This window comes from Anarhichas minor, unplaced genomic scaffold, assembly GCF_050575085.1.
Source record: "Anarhichas minor isolate MPS153535 unplaced genomic scaffold, ASM5057508v1 ptg000024l, whole genome shotgun sequence".
In the NCBI taxonomy this organism is placed as follows: Eukaryota; Metazoa; Chordata; class Actinopteri; order Perciformes; family Anarhichadidae; genus Anarhichas; species Anarhichas minor.
This window is the reverse complement of record NW_027466470.1, coordinates 2,737,527-2,754,913: the sequence shown is the minus strand read 5'-3', so window position 1 is coordinate 2,754,913 and position 17,387 is coordinate 2,737,527. Positions and strand designations below refer to the sequence as shown.

The 17,387-nt window shown below is 43.5% G+C and overlaps 1 protein-coding gene across 1 annotated transcript in view; it reads right to left on the bottom strand.

Moving 5' to 3' along the window:
- Positions 1 to 15,843, bottom strand: part of pard3ab (par-3 family cell polarity regulator alpha, b) — a 205,572-nt gene extending 189,729 nt beyond the window's left edge. The window contains exon 1 of the mRNA XM_076098178.1: positions 15,315 to 15,843. Coding sequence (XP_075954293.1) covers positions 15,315 to 15,434 — 120 coding nt within the window. The 5' untranslated portion in view covers positions 15,435 to 15,843. The remainder of the gene's footprint in view (positions 1 to 15,314) is intronic.
- Between the last annotated feature and the right edge of the window lie 1,544 nt (positions 15,844 to 17,387).

The window sequence follows — 17,387 nt, the reverse complement described above, 5'->3', positions numbered from 1 at the left end:
AAAAGCATCTGGTGCCACCTCATCCAAAATGCCTCCGATATAAAGAAAGGACTTGCGCACATACTCCTCCTGATCCAGTTATGACACTCGCTGAATGTTATCCGGGGGGATTGGGAGATGTTGTACAAGAGGATTTGCGGGGGCAGAAGTAGTAGGAACAGTTGGTCAATGGGCAGGCCGCGGTGCATGGGATTATTTTGTAAAACATGGACTCACACACACATACAGTCAGAACTCCACGTCATGCGACAGCTCGACGGCCCAGAGGAATAACTGCCAACGACCTTCGTATCAGATTACAGCTCGGCAAATGGAAAAGGCAAAAATAAGGAGGCTTATTTGTAGTGGGCGGAGATACGTCCTATTATGCATAACTGTAATAGCAGAGCGAGGCTGGAGGAACTCTGCCAAAACAAAAGTGTACGAGTCCACCGGGACGCACGGCGGACGCCACGAGAGTTCTGCTGGAGAGGAGCCAGAAAACTCAAACTCATCCTTCAACAAGTTACAGCACGAAGCTTTAGGACGGACGTCAATACATTATCTGTAGGCCTACTTCATAAGATCAGTCCCAAAAATATATAAAACTAAGCAAGGAAAGAACTCAAGTAAAAATCCCAATGTCCATATCATAGTCGTACTTAACATCTCAAGAGTCTGTTCTCAAAGAGACAAAAATAATCTACGTGACTTCAATCGTTCCTAGGTTGTGACTTATTGTACGATGTACTGACATGATTTTAATAATCTTTACATTATCTACTTATTGTACGACATATGGACATGACGTTGATCATTTTTGCTGACCTCAATATTGTCTGTTGTGTTTACATCCGTGTTTGTTTGCATGAGAGTGTCAACAATATTTCAGCCATTTTTCATTTTCTTATTCAGATTACAATTTCAACGTCTGAATATTATGCGTAAGCAAAAATGTCTCTTTGCAAAGGCATACTTGCTATTATATCATCAATATAAATCACTGGCATAAAATGGTCTTAAAACAACAAGAATATGGTTTAAATTGCTATTATTTCTGGGACAATATATTGTCCAAAGAAAGGTATTTATCGTGACGGGCGTCCCCGATCCCGCAGGTCAGCCGGGACATCCATAAGTACTTCATCTATGATGAGACAAAACACACAAATCTACTGAGATGTGTAATATCTCAGAGGTCTGAGCAGAAGTGCGGCGTCGAGGCGTGGTGTGTGGACCGGGAGTGATCCTCTACGGGGACTGTGGAGGCCTGTGCAGACAGAGGAGGGGACAGACGGGTCCAGACAGGCAGAAAACAGAACGGTGATGTCTTACAGACACTATTGTGTAATGTGTATCTGATGCACTTCAAACAGACGGGAACTCTTCACAGAGACTAAACGTCTCACTTTCAAAGTTATTGGAAAGGAGACGGAGAGACATGAAGGAGAAGAGTCCATGTGTCTCGCAGCAGGACAATAGTTACCCTGCAAGCAACATCATTCTAATACAACAGCTGGTGTGTGTCCTCTAACAGACACAAGCCCATGAGCAAGGCACCGCACTCCGACCCGATCAGCCATCTGTGTTATAATCAGAAGTAACACTGAATCTTAGAAGAGTTTAGTTTGCGTTCTGAACATTAGCTAACATTGCACCGTCAGAGACAAACTGGAAATGACGCTGAACATTTGAGCAGAAGACTTTTCAGAAAAAGGAGGAAAGATGTTCTTCAACCTGGAGACAATCAAATACAACTTGAAGTGGAATGTCCAAAATGTCCTTAATGCTGTCTGTATTTCATTAAACAGGAGAAAAGATGATGGGGATAACACGCTGCAAGAGACTTTGTTAAATCGATTGCTTTGCCAACACTTGCAGCCCCATAAGAGACGCACACAGTGCATGTATTTAAATCAAGAATAAGAAGAGGAACAGTTTTCTTCAAAGCTCAATCACAGGCCCATGTGGACCGAAGCTGAGGGAGAGAGGGAGAGAGAGAGAGAGACGGAGAGAGAGAAGGAGAGAGAGAAGGAGAGACAGAGAGAGGCATATTTAAAGAAGTGGGTAGTGACGACGGTGGTGGAGGTAATGGAGCTGGGATGCTGAGATGGATGTGGGCAGAAGGGAGGTTGGAGCACCAGGAGACGGAGATGCAGATTGCAATCGTTACCTCCTCCTAGACTCTGGAGAGAAACTGGTGTGTGTGTGTGTGTGTGTGTGTGTGTGTGTGTGTGTGTGTGTGTGGGGGGGGGTGGTGTAGTTACAGCAGGAGAGGAGAGGAGATCGTTTGGCTCTCTGAAAGATATGATGACATCACATTCATAACCTTAGAAGTATGCGAGATCCATCTGGCTTTGGGGTCAAAAGTGAGTCGTGGTTGTAATTATTTCTCTGCACACGTGGAGATGAAAGACACACGACATTGCCAAAAATATTTTTTAGAGCCACTGCAGCCGTCTTCCATCTATTTGTAATATTTGAAAGTTGAACATGTTCGTGAATATGCTACAAAGGATTATGTATTTTTTCCTGCTCTACAGGATTGCGTGAAAGCTTATACGGCATAAAACATTTCTGATTCACTCTTAATGGAAATGTAAATTCCACTTTAGACGCGTGTGTGTGTGTGTGTGTGTGTGTGTGTGTGTGTGTGTGTGTGTGTGTGTGTGTGTGTGTGTGAGAGCTGGTGAAGTGCTATACATGCATGAATATGCACACAGACAGTATGTTCATTAGCCTCCGCAAGTCCTCCGCTGTGATGTAAGAGGATGAAGTGCAGGGTCGGCACACTGTCCGGTCCAATGAGACCACAGACTGCATGGATACACATGAGAGCAGAACACCTTCTGGACCCAAAGCAGCCGACGGAACCAAGAAGTCACAAGTCTCCAACAATGTGGAACAACATACAAGTTCTAATGCTTCCTTCTTGTTGCGCAAAGATTGGAATATGCCGCCCAGTAAAGAGTTTTTCTTTAAGGCAACACATCCCTGTATGTCATTTTACAACACATTTCTTTAAAGGCCGTTTTCTCAAATTAGTTTATTTCCCCGACTCTAAGCCAGAGCTCTCTGGTTGGTTCATAAATGATTCATAGCCTGGTTTATGCAACATATGTCAAAAAAAAACAATGTATTTGCTGATAAAGCGATATCCAAAGTTCCCGTCTGTAAAAAAAAACAAAAAAAAAAAACATCCAATGTTCAGATTTCTCTTTAATACAAAAATGTAATTGTCTTAATGTAAGTTGTCAACCTGGGAAGTTTCATGGTGCCATCTTTCAGTTCAGATGTTTTACCACATTCACTGCGTGAGATGTTAACTTTCATGTCTTTGTATGTCTGTGATAGCTGACTAATCCTCTCTGAAAATAAGGAGAAGAGAAGAACAATAATTCATGTTGCTGTTTATAGAGAAGCAGCTGGACAGTCTTTGGCAGCAGCGAGGCTGTTTCCACCCATCCAGTGTGCACGCTGAAGATAGAGGTATGTGCAGCATCTCCGTGCCAAGCTTCCACAAAGCCTCGCTGGACTCTGGTTTAGACTGAGCTTTGAACGCAGAGGAAGCAAGTTGACCACTCCAATTCTTCAAAAACAGAACTTCACCGATATTCATATTCGGCAATTAGTATCGGCGGCAGAAACACATGATCGGGATCTCTAAAAGTTATATTTGATCTCTCATTTATTTTGTACCGATCAGATCCGTGATGCGCTCTGAACAAATTCCACAAATAATTAATGTGTTCTAGAGTTTCTTTGAAAAAAGTCATTCAGCATGGAAGAGCGCATAAAAAAAAACGGACTAAATAAATCTTCATCGACTTAATCAACTAAGAGGGGCCGCCGTTAAATGCACAGCCACAAGCTTCATTGATCAGCAGTTAAACAGTCCGGACCTGCTTGCTGTAGTTAGGAGGCCTGCTCCATGATGGAGAGCATTGAGCAGGCCTCTGTGTGCTGGATTAGTGGGTCAGTAAGGAATGTTCGCTTGAGGTCCACAAATGTCCCGGCGTGGACTCTGAGAATGCCTCCGAGGCCTTCCTGTTGCGACACAGCGGGCCGCCATGTAGACTAAGAAGTAGGTCATGTGACTTTGGAGCTGCAGTCACTTTAAATGGAAATCAAGGGATACGGGCTTGTAACGTTTGTGCGTAGAAGCACTTTGGACAGCAGAGATCAGCGGCTAAACGCAGCGATCCCCAGCTGCATGATCCCACGACCGAACACATCTCATTCATGAGGACGTGATGGTGACGAAGGAAAGGATGTGAAGGAAAGGAATCGGGTATGTATGCAGTACCGCACCGACAATATCTAACAAATCAATCAGCGTTATCGCGGAGGATTTTATCGTAAACATGTTTTATCACTGCTCCTAACCCTTCAAGGTACATTGAACCTGGATACCAGTTGCATGAACAGCCAGTTGTTCCTTCCTACAAAGAGAAATCTCAGACTGACTGAAACAGAGAAGAGCCTAGCCGCTTTAGCTTACACGTACCGGATGCTTCTGCAAAAGAAGAACACGTCCAGGCTTCGGAGGGATGGGGTGAGATTCTGGGCACAGTTCAATACGTGGATCAGGAGGTTCTAAATGGGGCGCTTGTTTCCAACAAATGGCCTCCTCTTTGAAATGCCAGGCGTGTTGGGTTTGGTGTCATTCATGTGTGCGAGACAGCAAACACACACACACACACAATCTTGTCTGATCATGTCAAAAGAGGCAGTAGTCGGAGGCCAAACCTGACACAGTTCATTCACACACAGTAAGCTTTTTATCCAGCCTCGACTGTCACCACTGTGATGAGCTGCATTAAGAATCCGCCACTGTTTATTACAAAAGGCGCTTTTATTCCAGTTTAACTCATTCACACTGAACCAAGCGGAGGAGGACGTCTGTGAGAATCTCTAATGTTAATGGAGAACATCCTAAAATGTCCGTTCGGATGCAAAGTCTTCATGTCGTTCGGTCGACTGATATTCTGGGAAGTAAGAAATAGAGGATTCTTGATTCAGAAGGAAACGTTTCCAAAAAATCCCCAAATATCTCATTAAGTCTTCCCACAGTGGGTCTGAAATATCTCCGTTCATTGTTTTTGTTTTTGTATTTACTTTTGACTTCTTTGTGTTTTTCCCCTGGACCACGTTCTAATTAAACTTCTAAACCGTCACACAGTACTTCCTCAGCACCGCTGCTGCTGCTCTTCTCCGTGTTTTTGGTCGACACTATTTCTGGTTCCACCGAGTTCTTTCATCTCCGTACCCCCCCGCTGGTGCCGGGTGTCTGAACCAACCAGAGATGAGGAGACAGATGACAAGTACTCGGTCTCTCTGATGCCTCAGAACAATGCCTCGATGTTTCTGTGCTTTACAGTTAATTAAATCAGATGTTTCTGAAACCGTGAGGCATCAAAGTAACGTCAGTGATCATTCGCCTCGGTTCCCTGTGGGGTTCCTGTGCTCCGTTCTGTCCTGCACTCTCACTTCTGTTAGCTGGCAATAAAGCCAGCTCTGTTCTGCCACAAAGCTCAATCAGATAGTTTCTTTTACCTGTATTCAAATTGGACGTAGAAAGTTCAGTTTATCTTTTAGACACGTTTAAACTGGTCTGGTCCCTCAGACGGACCAGCTACCTCCTCACCACTGACTCCCAGCATACACTACTGACCGGGAAGAGGTGTCCTCCTTCAGCAACAACCAACTTCACTTAAATTCCACACCAAAAAACGGAGTTTTAAAACAAAACCCTGAATTTAATATCCTAACTCAGAATCAGAAGTGCTGAAGCCAACGAGAAATTAGCCAGAAGAGCAGAGCTTTGGTTTCAGTTTTGCCGGCCTGGTTGGGTTAAAGTGGGAACCAGCTAATGATGCTTTTGACACTCCACTCTCAAGAGGCTCTACCTGGTCTCCCACTCTTTTTAAATATAATTTATTATGACAAATGCAAATAGACAAAGTAGTAACATAAACACCTAGATGTTGTATTTCCTCTAGTCTGAAAGAAGACATGCTATGGAAGCAAAATAGCCCAAAATCTCAAAACTGACCAGTGCGGTGAAACACAGGTTTTGCCTGGTAGCTCCCCTTAATTGTGTAATTGTATTATGCATTTTTTTTTAATCAATTAACTTAGTGTAAAATATCAAAACAGCCTAACACAAACTGCACAGAAGAAGTCACGAAGTGCATTTAAATAAAGTTTATACGTGTTCCATTTTACACAGTTCCTCCGACACACAAATGCAGTTTTGTTGCAGATCCAGCTGCACTGATGCTGCCAGCTGCAGAAAGGCCGACGCGGTGAGTGACAGACAAGTTCGCGTCAGATGCGGTTTAGACTGACGGTTAGAAATGTGGCAACACAGAAACGCATGCATCCGTCACTCAACACGGTGTCTGTGTGGTGGCGATCAGGACAAAGGAAGTTTACAGACGTAGGATCAGAAGGTAAACACAAACTTTTCTACACAAGTAACCAGCGTTGAAAGGAACGAGAAAGCGTGTCGCTTCGGTCCGGACATGAGGGAGACGGAGAGGGTTGCATCAGCAGCTGGTCAGTCAGAAAGCAGGTTTTCCTGTTGTGTCACATACAGCTGACAGAAACATCTTTGCAGTGCTTCAGTCTACCGTCTGCTTTGTTTCCTGTATTCTGTCTCTATAACGTCAACGATTCTCTCCCGTTTCATAATGTATTTGACGTGTTTTTCTACCTCGTCTCTGGTGTACAACTGGTCTGTTATACTCGGTGTTGTATCACGGGGATTACAGCTGTGTGCAGCACTATTAACCAAGCAGAATTCCCCCCATGGGATCAATACAGTACATCTTGTGTCATCTTTAAAAAGCACTGCGATCAGGGACTCTGTTCACCATTTTCACCTTCAAATTAAAATCGGGTTCAGGGAGCACACTCCCTGGCTTCCTTATCATCTCACAGCCTCTCTGAGTGAGCGGTGAATCTTACATCGCCGTGCAGGCTGAACTCTGAAAGTGTGCTAACGGGCTAGTGTCTGTACTCCGGTGAGCAGCATCAGGTGACAAACCTCAAAACCTCCTGGAGTGAACCAGACCGGGAGCAACCAAGACACCCCATGAAGAATGAAGCCCATGCCTGGAGGCCAATAATCATGCATCTGTGAGAGGCAGAGCTCTCGCTCAGCCGGTCCTATATTTAGCAGACAAAGCCTCATCAGCCTAAGTACTGAATTCAATTTCAGGGGACACCATTAATCTACGGCTCATAAATCATTTGGGTTATGCTAATGTGGGCTCTTCATGCTCTGAGCAGCATGTGCTAAACCTCGCACTTCGTCTCAGAGCATCGACATCTTTCAGAAATGTTGACTCTGCCGACTCGGTGCCTCCATCTCTTTGAAATGCATTCAGGTTTCTTCAGGTTTTTTTCATCAATAAACCACCAGGTTTCTCATTTAGCTGCTGGCAATTAACAGCTGGGTGAGAACAACAGGCTCTGCTATGAGGGGGGGGGATAAAAATGAGGTTTTTAGCCTCTGGCAGGAAGAATCCTGCAGGAATGTCAGAGGCGGGACTGGGAGGGAGAAAATAACAAAGCAGCATCTAAACAATGAGGCAACAAAACAAGAACTTGGCCACTGCTGCAGAAGAAAAGGAGGAGAGTAACAGCTGGTGAGAATACGAAGTCCTCAGACTGGACCACAGCTCCAGGCTGCACTGAGGGATACAGTATATGTGAGCAGCGCCGCTGTTTGTTCAGCGTCCTGACATTCCTCAGAGACAATCCCCCCCCCCCCCCCCCCCCACCCCCCCCTGTGCCGCTCCACACAGCGAGGCCTTGACATTTCGGTCGCTGTCCGTCCTCCGGGTGGACGAGGGGGACACTCGCTGCTGAAAACAAGCGCACATTCGCTGATGCTCTGGACTGAAGGAACTCGTCATTTACTGGACACCGTAGAATATAGAACCTGTGACGTTTTTATAAGCACAATATTTTCAGAGAAATAAACTCAGAGGTTTTGTTTACAGCCTGTGTGATCATCTCACTGCTCGTGTCTTATTAATCTGTTGGTGTGTTACGAGATCTCACAATGATCACAACATCAGATAAAAACTGTAATAAACCAAAATCCTTCGAGTACAAGTCTGACAGAGTGAGTATTTCCAGTTTAAGATACTTTTACTCTGCTATATTTCAAAAGGGAAACATTGCACCTTCAGTAAATGGATCAATGTGGTATCGCTATCATTAAATAAGTACATCCGAAATCACCAGGAGATTAATAGTTTGGTCGACCGGCAACAATTTTATGAATCATTCAAACCATTTTGAGCAAAAATTGGCTGGTTTTCGCTTCTTACGTGTGAAAAGGAGGACGGTCAATTTAAATTAGGGATGAGCAGACGTGACTTCTTCAGTCCCGATAGCGGTACCCGGGCCGATACAAAGGCACTGATCCGATACCAGTGTTTGATTAACAAGTATCTTTTATAAGTAAGAAAACATCAGGCTCAACTTGAATACTGCTTTCCTAACTTTGTACAACCAAATGTAACAAACAAATACATAATTCATGTTATTTATTAAAATAATGGTGATACCACATCGGCCTGTTTGAGTCAGACCGATATAGATATAGATATCAGTATCGGTGCGTCTTTATTTAAAATCTTTGGGTTTTTGGACATTTCACACACCAAAGGACTAATCAATAAGTCATTTTGCAGCATGGTTGTAATACAAAAATAAGCTAAACTTTCAGCTGTATAACTAAATGAAGGATTTGAGTTGTGAGTATTCCCAGATGCTCTGTGATCGCTGGCAGCACAATGAAGCAGTCAGTGCGTTGCTGCATGGATCAGTGTTAGACAGATTTTCTCCTGAAACGCGACACTACAAAAGGAAACTTGAAGCTAAAAGGTTTTCCGTACTCGAGCTGCGGACGTAGAAGCGAGCGGAGGAGCCCAAAGAGAGCACTGTTCCTCTGAGCGGGGGCTTGGAGACAACGTCTGGGCTTTGTAGCCTCCACGTCTATTATGGGAGAAAGCTGATGACTAGTCTAGTTATGCTTGGCCGGCTTACTATAACTATCAGTTGAGACTATTTAAATGTTGCTGTGGTTCAAACCACAAGACTCCTGAGTAAACCCAAACCTGAGCGGACTTGAACACAGTTCTGTGGTGGTAGAGGTGGGGGGGGCACATAGATGAATACAACGCAGTGTTCCTAACACAAGTAATGACACTGTTCTTGAGGGCAATCGCTCAAATTGCTAACAACTTCAATAACACGGTCGTGCCAGATGTTTTATGGCGCACCGTGTTCTCAAAAAAAGCGAAGCCGTACTTCAACAAGACCCACGTTTGTAGAACGAGTCGTACAATCTTCTTGAAGTCAACCCGTCGTAAACTCACACTTGTGGTTGGCTTCCACAATGACTGTATTCTGCACTCGTCCAACCTTCTTTCTGGGAAAACACCTCGAGAATCTCCTTCATAAATAAACTATTGCTGCCAGCTGAACAGTCTGGTCAACGTAGAGATATCATAGAACTTTTCCTGTAAGCGTCTTGATTCTTACTCCCTGCACCAGGAGCTTCTTCTGTCTACAGCTGAACCAGAGGGGGGGGGGGGGGGGGGGTTGACCTCAAAAACACCACCCTGTGATGCAAGCATTCATCAAAAGTGCCGGTGATAATTTCAAGGCATCCATCAACCCAAAAATAGTCAGTCAGTCTCTGGCCTACTTTGTTTGTAGTGGGGGCGTGCTGGGGGGGGGGGGGGGCCTCGCCATATGTAGCCGGCTTTGGTACACGCGGTCGGGGTGGCACGGCTCAGCTGACTGGATCCACGCCAGGGTTCAAGTGATCTGTTTTCATAGCACTCTGTAAACCACTTAAGCCCTCTCTGTGTCATTAGGTCTGATGATCTAGACTCATTAACTGGTTTTGTTCTCCGATCGTGGTCCAGGGTTCAGTTTGCAACGCGACGCATTACAGACAAGGGATCATTTTATTTTTTTTTTTTTAAAAAGGAAAACATCTGTGTGGATAGTTGGGGATCAGCTGGATTTTCCACACAGCAGATGTGTCAGTTATTAGTCTGTTTAGTGTCATTGTACACAGCTGATCATCTTTTTGGAAGTCCAAGCTAGGTCCGTCTCAAGTCCTCATTTTCATGACTTGAGTCTCCGGGTCTAGTCTCAAGTCTACAGCTCTGCTACGTTAAAACGTATGAAATGTGTGTTGTTCATGTTGAACATTCAGTTCAAGGATACTGCAGCTATAGAATTCTCCATGAAACCCTTTGAACATGTATTCAATAGAACAATATACGGTTGCAGATATATTCTTGAATCTCCTGCAGGGTGCCGATGCTTTGGTCTTTGCACTTAACACAGGTTTCTTCCATTAGTGACAATTTAAGGGAAGGTCATTATTCCTCTTTCAGTCAACAGAGCACAGCTTCTACAGTGGAAGTTGGCAAATGGCGAAAGTGGCGTCTTTCTATTATCACGTCAACATCATGACGTGCAACGCCTGTGAGAAGGACGACGGTGAAGCGGTGAGTTGGAACAACAACGAAAAGTATCACTCGTGAAAAATGCACAGCGCAGCAAAGAACTGTGGGAAACGCAGTTATGCCAACATCATCATAATGGTAATAAGAAGAAGAAAACAACAAGCGTGTCATGTCCTAGAGAGAAAAGATGGTAAAGCTGCTGCTGACTCATCTTTCCTGGTGCTCACTTCTCAAGATAAAGAGGTTTTAGAGGTGTTTTAAAGCCTTTATGAAGCCATTGTGCCCTCACATTTTCCTACAATTCCACACAGGAAGCCTCACGTGGCCAACTGGCTTCGGTTCGTTCCGGTCCGCCTCTCTTTTAACGGACTCCTTTAGGAAATGAAAAGCTGTGCCAGGTCATGTTTTAGGACATTTTTCACAGTGGTTTGGTCAAGGGCAAAGTCAGCGGCCCGGGGATCATCAGTGGAGCTTTTAATCCCACACTGTGCCCGATTTGGAAGCAGGAACCCCGAAACCCCCCCCCCCCCCCCCCCCCGGCTGGTACAGCATGGTGACATCAAACAGATGAACTGTAACGTGATTGGAGCTCACGACCCGACATGAGGTAGATCTACTGCACCTCCACCAACAGGGTCACAACCGAAGGGTCTTTGGCTCCGATCATGACGGAAACAACCAACTGAACAGAACTAACCGTTCATCTTCGTTTCACACGGATCATTTGTCCTCACCTAAACTTGGGTAGATAATTAAAAATTAATGAAATTCTCTAAATTCCTGAGTTGGAATAAAATAAGCCTGGTATGCATGCACTCCGGTCGTTTAGATGACATAATAGAACAACTCTGTGAAACCAGGTAAATGCTTCGGAATCCTTCACTGTATGAACTGAATAACCTGCGACCTCAAAGGAAGCTTTATTTTTATTTCTTTTGCGCCAGGTAAAAATTGTTGCATTCAAGTGCAGTATTGCTCAAGGGTTCGAACACCTGTTAATAGTTCTGTCCGTCAAAATGGGCGCCAATTTCGTGTCTTGGCAACTGTGGTAGTTTCTGCCCAGTTTGAATGAAGTGTGTTTTACGATGACCAAAGAGGTAAAAATCACTGTTTTCTGACTGGAGTCTGGTGTCTTTGAACAGAGCATTCGTATGTTTTATACGTTAATAAATTATACATTTTCATACATCCGTCAGCGCTACCGCTCGCCACCCTTCGGCCCTGACCCTTCATACAGTCTTGGTCATGTGACACTATGATCCTTCCTCATTATCGGATTGAGCTTAATGTCCCTTTCATGCTGCAATTATGTCGCTCTTTTGAACAAAATGGGGCCAAAATGAAAAGTGGGAGCTTTTCCTTTTGAAGATGTGGCACATTTCTGGTGGTGAACATGTTAATCTGTATGACTGTAACGGCAGCAGTCCCCCCCCCCATCAAAGGCTGCAGCACACTAATTAATAACAAACATTTGTGCGATGGATTGAATAATATCCTGAGCACACTGCAGCACACTGAAAGGACATCAGGACTAGATTAAAAACAGGCTGACAGATTGGAGTCATCAACGACTGCACTGATTGATGAGCTCAAATCATATTACAGCTGGTTGGGTTTTTTTGTTTGACTTTCTCTTCACATCTAACGTTGAGTTTAACCACATTTCATTAACACACTGAACTGTTTTTTGTTAAATACTTTGTCAATGACTAAACTAACTGAAACAATCACTCTCCTCTGGTTTCCAAAGTAAAAACACAGATTAACCAAAGTGAAACTATTCAAACGTTCTTGTTGTAGAGAGCATCTCATCGTCTCATTTCAACATCAGTGGACACCTGAAGTTTGACTTTACAGCAACCACGTTTATTTTCATTGAAGATTAATCTGTTGAATATTTCCCCAATTATTGATTAGTTGATGATCTATAAAAAAAAGTCAGAAAACTTTGAAAAAAATGACAGTGAGCTCAGGATGAGGTCCTCAAATGTCTGTTTGTGTCCACACCTCAAATATATTCAGTTTACTGTCATAGAGGAAGGAAACCAGAAATATTCACATTCAAGAAGCTGGAATCAGACTTTTTTTTCCTTAAAAAATGACTCAAACCAAATAAGCCATTATCTAAATAGTTGTCTATTAGTTTATAAGTCGACAACTTCTTGATGAATCGTTGCAGCTCTATTAGCATTGATGCCTGGCATGGCTATAAGATGCATCAAATCTTAAGCACAACGTTGCCCCTTTTTTCACCCTGAAAGTATGCGTTTCCAAAGAAAACCACTTCCTGAACCAGACCAGCAGCAGACACCTAATCCTATCATGTGCGACGGGTCAAAGTCTCGTTAAATCCGTCCGCCTCGACGGTCAAACACGGACACTATAGCCCAGACTGCTCCGGAGGAAAACTCCAGCGCTGCGAAGCTGAGAATGGAAACCTGCGGTGATGTGCTGGTATGGACGCAGCGATCCAGACACCTGATATCCTCCTGGAGGGTTTCTGAGCGTTAGCAACAGTCAGAACAGAGACAAACTCTCATGGTTCTTCTGGCCTGCCAACGCTTATGTCACTTGTGGGTTTACAGCGTTAAGCCGCCAGACGGTTTTCCAGTCAAAGGGTGTCATTTTAAAAGGCTTGCCATGCTTAGTCAAATGGGCGAGAATCTACCCTGTGATCTGTGGGAGGAACAGAAAGAGCAGTGGAGTTTTACTTCTCAAGACGTTCAGAGACTTTAAAGTGACAAAGAAAAACTCAAACTGTCTGAACACTCATCCCAGTGTCATCATCTGCCTGATTCCACAGCTATGAGACGGATCGAGCCCTTTAGAAGTGGACGGTTTCTCTTTCTGCAGGAAGCATTCCTCCCTAATGACAGGGGAAGCTACACGCACAAACACTAAAGCAGGGAAACAATCTTACATTCAGGCCTCTTATTGTGGCGGGATGACCGGAAAAAAAGCTTGGTTGGTGGGACTCGGGCAATAAACACAGATATGAGGCGATTAAATGACATGGGTGTTGTTTGTTTTCGAGGCAGCGTGTTTTGTTGTGGGTGAGAAGCTCTGAGTTTTTTGTATTTCTGTTTTTAGTGTTTTAGATCAAAGCCCGAAGAAGACAGAATGAGAACTGAATGTGTGGCCTCGTTTCCAGCACAGAGGAACGATCCGCCCTCAGATACCACCAGAGCTTCTAGCATCATGACACACCGACTTCAACCAGTGTGAAGAACTGGGTCCAAAAATAAAGAGTCTATTGAGATATCACATTGCCACATTTAATTCTGCCAAGTGGAATCACTTGCCCTTTCTCAGAAAGCAACACTTGTTTTCTAAATCTCTTGAGGACAAACAAAAGTTAAGTAAAACCCTATTTTGCATGAGGTCAAAGAGTTGGTATCTCCTCCAGCAGCTCTTCACCTGCCTCTCCACTACACAGATATATTCTCCTGCGCTCCTGTCTGCTCACGCTGAATTATTGACGAGGAGGCGAGGATACGGGACGACTTCTAGGTCACTATCACTACAACAGAAAGAGACTGCTGCAAAGTTAGAGCGTGAACAGGAAAAGAGTTCAATTATTTATCCATCTTGACTTCCTGCCTTCACATATTTGTTCCTTAAACAAACCAAACTCCCAAAAGATGAATTATGTAAACTTTAAGATTACAGTGGAGTCACATTATTATAAATACTTTATTTTTGAATGAATTTGAGCGAATATTTGCCAGTTACGTTGAATTATGGTGGAATAAATGTAATTTTAGAGGTAATTAAGAGATATTAGATTGTTCCTCATGCTGCTGTGCTCCCAGTCTCATCCAGAGGACCTTACACGTGCAGCACCCAGCTGGGTTCAAGGGTTATCTACTGCTACCAGACATCGAGCGACGAGTTTTCTTAGGTCTGACTTTTATCTCCACAGATTTATGCTCAGGTCTGAGCCTCCTCCACCAGTCAGCTGGAGCTCGGCACTGCAGTTTCCCTCCCTGTCCTGCAGGGCCTGGTGCCTGCTGGGACAGCCATGGCAGCCTGCAGGCAGCTTCTTCTCTGAAAACTCAAAACTATAATGCAACAGAACTTCTTTTTTTTCCTGTGCTGTTGTTCTTCCTCCTCTTCTTGCATTTGAAGCATCATTGCTGAACCTGAACTCTCATCATGCGTCTGCACACTCCAGCTAACCCTCTCTGTCATCACAGTGAGCTCATTACAAGTCGAACAAAGACGGCCCTTTTTGGTGTTTTTGTCGTTCAGAGACACTATAAAACAAGAGTGTATAGACTGAGGTGATAGGACTTTTCCCCCTCTGCACCGGAGCCTGAACGCCTCAGACCCACTTTTGCAGCCTGCTGGCTAACTTGCTAGTAGGCTAATCTCTGCTGACAACTTCCACAGGCATGAACTGAGGTCTTCCAACCGGGTTGCCAAGTCGTTAACAGTTTCTTTGTGCACATGTATGCTTCTACGGTGCAACAAACCCGCGGACTACTCCGCTCGGTGCCACGGTTCGAATCCCAGGGTAAGTTTTGCCACAATGGCGGTGCGCCTTTCTTTGAAAAAAGAACCCCAGAAAAAAAGCAGTGACACACTGCGAATAGCACGCGCACGCACAATGTGTGTGCTCGCGAGCTGAACTAACTGTGCAACGCGAGCCTAGAGGCATCAGAAAAACGGGCACCCACTCCGTTCCCTCTGCTTTGCGTTTAATTCCAAATTAGCGCCATATTGAGTGCGCACTCGCAGGAACCCACACCGGAGGGGACGTTGCAACATTGTTTCCAGGAACACAAAAGCCGCAACAAAAAAACAACAAAAAAAGTAGCCGCCACTCACCTTGGCGATAGCCTTCTTGTATCTCATGGCAGCCTGCTGGATGAGTGTGAGCACTTTAATGTTTCCATCCCCGCACGGCACCACCACCCGGGTCCTGCCGAAACACACCGTGACTTTCATGCTTTCGGTGTCCGAGATCCTGCCCAGATTCGGAGTACAAACCGAGACGAGGAGGAGGAGGAGAAATCCGTGCGAAAATAAAAAAGGAGCATGGGTTTTCCCGTTTGTTCGGCTTCCCGCGGCTGTCCCGGTATTCCTTTATAAAAAGAGAGGACTAAAGGTCTTTCCGCTTCACCCCGCCGGACGACATTGTTTTCTGTGTGTTTTCAGACCACCTGTTTAGCTTCTCTTTCTCTCTCTCTTTCTCTCTCTTCTTCCCTCTCTCTCGATCCCGATCCCGTCTCTCTCCCTCTGTGCTGAGCTCATGCTCGGTCATATGTTGCGTTCAGGTGTATTTAGGAACGTTGGTTTTCAACCTCCAACATGAGTGGCAAAGAGCAAGAAGAGTCCTAAATTCAAATATGAGCAAACTGTCAGTATGACGAGGAGAAAGCAACACTATATATAATAATACATTCTTTTTGTATAGTAAAACAATATAAACAAAGCAAATAAATGCCATTATAACGGTAAAAAAAAGCATGTTCTGCAGTCATGTGATTCAACTCTTAACACAACACTTGCTGCAGCTGTTCTCTCTTTTATTCTAGGGGATGTTTCCTTTAGAATATAGGAAACATCTTTTATTTATATATATATATATATATTTATATATATATATATATTTATATATATATATATATATATTTATATATTTATATATTTATATATATATATATATATATTTATATATATATATATATATATATATATATATATATATATATATATATATATATATATATATATATATATGAATGATGATCACATGATGGTATGCTTTACATTTTGTTATTTCTTAAAAGAAATGATGATGAAGGCACTTGCAAATGACAAGGTAACATGGTAGAGTTGTTTTAAATGAAATCAATTCAGTCCCCAGGTCGGGATCAAATTAAAATGAAAAAAAGTAGCTTCATGGTCATCAACCACTCTTCTATTTACCTGAACTTTTGTCATGCAGATTTGGGTCAAAATGAATCACACTTTTGCATTTTTGCAATGTTTGTTGAGTTGAAACTCTCTGAGAAACCTACTGACGACGGAGTGTGCCTTATTAATATCTGGGATATAAAAATGCAAAATAAGAATAGTGCTTTATCAGCAGAGATGTGGCATTTAGGGACCAGCCAGTGTTATGAGCCGACATTTTATTACTGGTAATCTGTAAATTATTAACGCTTGTATCAAATAACTTTTTGTCTCAGTCTGTGTAGCCTGCATTTAAAGGAAACATCCGCTAAAGAGAGAATGGCTGCAGCAAGAGTTGAAGCACATGACTGCAATCATTTTTACTGTTATAATGGCATTTATTTGCTTTATTTATAATGTTTTACTGTTTCTGTTTTCACCATGTTAAGTGCTTTTGAGTACCTTTTTAAAGTGCTATACAAATAAAATGTATTATTATTATTACTATTATGTAGCCTGGATATAAATTAGTGAACACATCCATTCGGCTACGTGACAGCTGTTGCTGCAGCATTAAGTAGCCTCCAGCCTTCAGCTCTGTCCTGTGCCTATTTTTCTTCTTACATGGTTGTGAGCAAGTTCCTACAAATACTTCAGAATCCTGCATTTGGGACTTCTAACATTTGATACTCGAGTTTACGAGCGGTACGTGAAGGCAGCAGAGGACCAGGGAGGGCCACAGTTGCAGTGTGGCCCCCCGCTGTGGTCACGACGGGTAATGTTTTGGCGCGCAGGGAGGCAACGGTCAGCAGTGGTTAAAATAAAAAGATATTAAAATCAATAAAGTGACTGAAAAGAATGCAGATTATGAATACTGAAGCTTTTAGATGTGTCCTCACTAGAATATAAAGATAAGTAAAGTCCTCTAGAGTGTTATTTTTCATCTTTTCTTCCACTTTGTTTGGGTTTGAGTTTATGTTTAAAGTTAGAATTAGGATTAGG